The sequence below is a fragment of the Coregonus clupeaformis genome, chromosome 1 (assembly GCF_020615455.1).
Source record: "Coregonus clupeaformis isolate EN_2021a chromosome 1, ASM2061545v1, whole genome shotgun sequence".
NCBI lineage: Eukaryota > Metazoa > Chordata > Actinopteri > Salmoniformes > Salmonidae > Coregonus > Coregonus clupeaformis.
This window is the reverse complement of record NC_059192.1, coordinates 48,373,226-48,379,727: the sequence shown is the minus strand read 5'-3', so window position 1 is coordinate 48,379,727 and position 6,502 is coordinate 48,373,226. Positions and strand designations below refer to the sequence as shown.

Genomic DNA, 6,502 nt, shown 5'->3' with positions numbered 1-6,502 from the left:
CCCCACTGGAATAGCACACTTTGTACTGGTCACTATTTGGCCCTGCATTAAAGACATCCACATAAGAAACCATGTGGAAGCAAGATATCTAAAGTACACTAAAAACACATGAAGCTTCTCTGTTCTAGGATATGGCCTCTAAATTCATTTCCGACAAACGCCGACAAATAAGTGCAAAAATAAATCATCAACCTAAATTATACCCACCACAACCAATCAAAAATGAAATGTTGATCTGTGAAATTAATAGAGCAGCGTACAATATTGATAACCATAAGAAAATCAACATTGTCCACACATGCATCCATAGGCTAATTAAGGCATTTAATTGTTAAAGGGATATTTCGGGATTTTGGCTATGAGGCCCTTTATCTACTTCCCAGAGTCAGATGAACTCATGGATACCATTTGTATATCTCTGTGTCCAGTATGAAGGAAGTTATCGGTAGTTTCGCAAGCCAATGCTAACTAGCGTTAGCGCAATGACTGGAAGTCTATGGGTATCTGCTAGTATGCCCATACCCATAGACTTCCAGTCATTGTGCTCTAGCGCTAGTTTGCAACTTCCTTCAAACTGCAGGCAAAGACATAAACATGGTATCCACGAGTTCATCTGACTCTGGGGAAGTAGATAAATGGCCTCATTGCCAAAATCCCGAAGTATCCCTTTAATTCGATGTTGTTTTTTAAATATATTGATAATGATTTGATTTTGTATTATTTAATAAAATAATCAGGTATTTACGTGACATAAACGCAGGGCTTTAGAAGTTTAATTCAGCCTTAGGTGTGGGCTAAAGTTGGCTTACCCTCTGTACCCGAGTCATAGGCCTATAACGCAGCCTCGAGCCTATTCTGCCAGTGTTGTTAATAGGCCTAATAATACACTAGGTTACTAACAACAATGTAAACGGTAGCAATAAACTAATAATAAACTAATGATGATAACAATAAACAAATTGTAGGCTAATATTAACAAAGAAAATACTAATTTAAATACTAATACGTCCTTCGATAATTTGACTACTACTTCTACTATTACTACTACTACTACTACTACTACTACTACTACTACTACTACTACTACTACTACTAATAATAATAATAATAATAATAATATTAATAATAATTATTATTATTATTATTATTATGAATAAAAAAATAAAAAATGCATGATAAGTATTATTATTATTATTTTGACAGCCTAATAGCCTAATAATGATTATATGGATTGAATACAATTATGTTTTCATTAAACTAGGCCTAACTGAAAACAATACAGTTCTAGTAGGAATCCTAGATAGTAGTTTGTAATAAAATTGGTTGAATAATTATCCTCGATCCTCAACTTCAAAGGCGAGTTTTATATTAGGCCAAGTGCGTTTTGTATAGGCTATATATATAAATATATCTATTAAATCTAACTCCATAATAAATTATTAATGTATGCACACATGACTGTAAGTCGCTTTGGATAAAAGCGTCTGCTAAATGGCATATTATTATTATTATTATTATTAACGTCTTGAGGTCACATTACTAGGCTCTCAACTTCATAAAAAAATGTCATAGACAAAGACAAAACGTAGGTAGCTACAACACGTAGGTAGCTAACAGAAGAACACAAAACGAAAACAAAGCCCTCTACCAATCGCACGAATGTCACGGTTTAAACATGAACCTTCCCTACTTAGCATGAAAAACACCCAGGCCACAAGATGAACTGCTGAAAGATCTATCGCCCAAAAAGCCAAACATATTATTTCTAGCCCCTCACACAAACACAAAGCACAGACCAAACCCCTCTCCAGAATGAGACTTCAATTGTGATGCATAGCCTTGTTTAAAACGCGCGAGTAAAAAATGGTCGACAATGATAGCTATGATGAGCCCAGATGCCCTCAGAAGGACTATGTATGCATTACAGCCTTTGTAGCAAAAAAGGAGTGTTTAATCAATCCATCAAATTGACTGGAATTGTGAGGAAAATTCAGAAACCATATGGCCTCCAAACGTTTGTGTCCTTTTCTGGGGAATGGGACACGCTTGTCTCCGTATTGGGCGCGGCTGGAGTTCGCCCTGGCCCCATTGTCGCTGTCACACCGGGGAGCAAAGCTCATTTGTCCGCCAGTTTCACGCTTCTACGCAGAGAGTGAGTGAAAAACTCACAAAAAAAGCCTGGAGAAGCTGGCCCAGAACTCGACGTTTTTGTGCCTCCTTTATGGCCTCTCTATGCTCCAGATTGGCGTTTCTCACATCAATTCTATTGAGGAACTGAAAACACACTTTGCCGGGTCAGAAAGCAGGTTTTCAATGTGTTCAATATAATTTCAATGTGAAAGAGAAACGATACTTTGGCTCGAGGTGCATGTTAATTTAATATTAGACCGAAATGTGAAAAAATATTTGGAAACAACAAAAATATGTTATTATAATATAGAATGCTGATTGCAATAAGAGCTGGAATTAAACTAACAATGGTCCCAAAAGCATTTCATACTATTTAGGCCTGTGCTTCAATAAATGCTACTAAAAGGAATATTGAGAAACGAAATATTTTATTTTGGAATACATTACATTTTATAGGCCTACATTAGGTTTTAAATGGTGTTCTGGCATTGAAAGGCACTTACAGGTATACAAACCATTATAAATATATTAAATTGTGACTGATATTACAAGCAACCAGATGAAATATTATTTATCTTTGATTATTATTTTAGAAAATGTATTCCCACCATTATCAAACGTTTGAAATGTGTAGACCTATGGTATAGTTACAACACTCACACACAGCCTAACATACAGTACGTTGTGTGTATTTCAATATGAATGCCCCTATAATATTCAAACCATTACAGTCGTTTAAAATAAAATGAAGTTAAACAAAATAAAACATGCATTGAAATAATTCATAAGTTGAGTTATTAGCTAGTGTTGTTAGCCCGTAATGGTAAGACTGTGTGTGTGTGTGTGTGTGTGTGTGTGTGTGTGTGTGTGTGTGTGTGTGTGTGTGTGTGTGTGTGTGTGTGTGTGTGTGTGTGTGTGTGTGTGTGTGTGTGGACAGATAATTTGTGGATAGGTTAAGTGTACATATTGCTTTTCTTTAAACTATTCCACTTTAGTTAAATGAATGGATGAATACAATAACTGTCTGCATCTGTCGTTGCATATGACACAGTCCATGCAATGCTGAGTGTTCTTCATAAAAGCCTCATGAATACATGTGGTGCATTAATGGCACTTCAAACTTTCGTCGTGGTAAGAGGGAGATACAAAGGTAAAATCCTTAGTCATCCACGTCAATCTCCTCATCGTCGGAGCAACCCTTGCTGCTAGTATGGTCTGTATATGGCGATGAAGGTGAGGACAATAATAGTTTGTTCGATGTGTCATGCTCATGGTTCGATAGCGAGGGTGACTCGGTTCTGTTAGGGCCCAGCGCGCCGTTAGCTGCGCATTTCTCCAGCTCGGCTAGTTTGGCCATCTTCTCGAAAGACACTGTGCCCACGGATTTGGCCGACTCCACGTCCGCCTTCATCTCCTCCAGGTCGCGTTTGAGCTTGGCCCGCCGGTTTTGGAACCAGGTGATTACCTGTGCATTGGTGAGGCCGAGCTGCTGTGCTATCTGGTCGCGGTCAGCTGGACTCAGGTACTTCTGGTACAGGAAGCGCTTCTCCAACTCGTAGATCTGGTGGTTGGTGAAGGCCGTGCGAGACTTCCGGCGCTTTTTGGGGTTATTCCGCGAACCGAATAGTGTCGTGCCGTCTCGGCCTGTGAAATGATATTTAGAGGATAAGGATATTAGCCTATAGGCATTTAGTGAATCACCAGGCATAATGTCGATCCAAGAAACCTTACAGAAATAACTGCTAGACTAATAACAGGCCTATGTATGTATTTCTCATCTAAAACCACCACCACCAACAATAACAATAACAGCAACAGCAACAATATTACCAATAGGGTAGGCTACATATAGGCTAATACAGGGTTTCCCAAACTCGGTCCTCGAACCCCAAGGGGTGCGCGTTTTGTTTTTTGCCCTGGCACTTGAAAGCTGATTCAAATAATCAACGAATAATCAAGGTTTGATCATTTGAATTTAGGGCAAAAACCAAAACGTGCACCCCTTGGTGTCCCGAGGACCGAGTATGGGAAACGCTGGGCGAATAACAGATAATGTGATACAATAGGTCTAATAATAACAATCTTAAACTAAATATTACATTAGTTATAATTATTATGTGGAGTAGTATTTCGCATACGCTTATTATTCGTGTTTACATGGTGGAACTATTCAGCTTTAATATATTTTGTTCACATAAAAATAACCAATTCGATACACATATATGTTTTCAAATCGTTATGCAACAACATGCGTCGTGCTTTAATTAAATACTCAAATTCTGAAAGAAATATGTGTGTGCACAGACCCACTGCAAGCACACACGTAGAGACCTAACATTGATATCTATTTCGTTAGTTGCATTTGTAGACCATAAGCTGAATCACCCTAGGCTACACAGTCTGTACATAATAACTACATAGGATAAACAAAGATGTGACTGTCCAGACTTACCCTCTGCCGCTTGAAGAACACTGACTTCGAGACCTTTGAAGGTTTTGCTGGCGAGCTCCTCCAGAGCGCAGAGTGGGGAGGTTTGGGTGAAAAGGGCCCGGCTGCACAGATTGTGACTCGAAGAGGACAGCTTCTCGCTGGAGGAGAGCAGGTGCGCCGTCCCGCAGCTGGAGTAACTTCTCTTCACCGAGGGCTTGTTCAGGATGTCCTCTATACTGAACGGCGTCAGGGGCTTGCTGGAGTTGGCCGGCGGCGGGAGCTGGTCCAGCGCACTGCGTCTCCGGTCCTCCATAACCGTGGGCTCTTTGGAGGTCATAGTAGCTTATCAGGTCGGAGAATTGTTTATGCTCTGGTTATATTTCAAAATAATGATGTCTAAATTAAAAGTTGTGGGATATCCGATCACAGGTGCTTCTGCAACCGCATGTTGGTCGCTTTGCTGCAGGGTAGGGAGACTTTGAGTCCAGTTAAAGTCCCACTTCTCCTTTCCACTGGGTGACACATGAGCCACAACATGAAACCATCCGTTGGACAGTGAAGCCCAAAAAAGCAGCCGCAATTGACCACCACTAACAACTTATTGTAGATTGGAAGGTCATCAATTATGGACACTGACACATATGCACACACTACCTCTTTCTGTCTCTCGCCCTCAATCGTTTACTCCCTCACTTTCTCTCCCTCTGTCACTCTTTGAGTACATGCAGTCCCGTGCAGGATTTAGCGCGAGCGTAGCAGCGGTAATTAGAGGGCATGGCCGGAGGGAGGAGTCGAATTGGAATACTTAATGCTCTCAGACTTTCGTTTAAATCAGCAATTCAAGTACATATTTTATTTTTTAAATAATATCTTTCGGTAGAAAATGTATTTGGCTACCACATAATGGACGCATGAAAAAAATATAGGCCTACGTTCAATATGGTTTAGATTGAATGAACTTTTCTAAAATGCAGGATAATTTGCTTGCAGTTATGATATGTAATTTATGTTATCGAATTGTTTTTTCTTTTTTACTTGTTGCCTAATTTTCGATATAGGAAGTCGACATGTGCACTGGCTATGGCTGTGCGTAAACGTATGCAGCCTGCCTTTGCGTTCGTGCGTGCAAGTGAGTGTAGATATGCCCTATGTTTTATAAAGGCTATTGTGCAGGCAGTATATCAGGCTGATAATACTTCCGGGCAGAGAGACATCATCATCCCCTTTAGCCGTGCCAAATCCTCTGCGCTATAACTCAGGCGCAAATGGTCAGCCTCCATAGCGCGCGGGGATATTTCACCACCTCACTGCCTTGCTGCCATGATGTAAAAATCTATCTCAGAGGTAAAGTATTTGGAGTAGGCCTATACTATTTAGAAATATAGTGTCAGGTTCACCATCCAGTATGATTTCACATTTATACTAGGCTATGTAGGCTTAATGAAATAATTGTAAGTCTAGCCTATATATGTATGTTGGCTACATGCCTACTAAGCAAGATCAATGATCGAAGCCAAGCTTTATTTAAGCTTGTATTTCTCTGTATTCCAGAGAGTTGTGAATAGTAGCCTATCTGTTATACAGGGCTCTACAGACCTGTGCAGGCCAGTGAAAGAGTGCGCCTGAGCAGTTTGTTATAGGCCTGTAATTATAGGTTGCTAGGTTATAGGTCTATGTGAATAGGTTATAGGTCTACTACTACTACTACTACTACTACTACTACTACTACTACTACTACTACTACTACTACTACTACTACTACTACTACTACTACTACTACTACTACTACTACTACTACTACTACTACTACCGAGTGGCGCAGTGGTCTAAGGCTGTGCCACTAGAGATCCTGCTTCGAATCCAGGCTCTGTCGTAGCCTACCGGGAGACCCATGGGGCGGCGCACAATTGGCCCAGTTTAGGGGAGGGAATGGCCAGCAGG

The 6,502-nt window shown here is 40.2% G+C and overlaps 1 protein-coding gene across 1 annotated transcript; it reads right to left on the bottom strand.

Annotated features, from left to right (window-relative positions):
* Nucleotides 1-2,593: 2,593 nt before the first annotated feature.
* On the bottom strand, nt 2,594-5,258 carry LOC121582880 (transcription factor LBX1-like). Its single transcript, XM_041899034.2, has 2 exons — nt 4,583-5,258; nt 2,594-3,774 (listed from the first exon to the last, which is right to left on the bottom strand). Exons 1-2 carry the CDS (start codon nt 4,896-4,898, stop codon nt 3,290-3,292), a joined length of 801 nt encoding a protein of 266 aa, XP_041754968.1. The 5' UTR covers nt 4,899-5,258; the 3' UTR covers nt 2,594-3,289.
* Nucleotides 5,259-6,502: the final 1,244 nt, after the last annotated feature.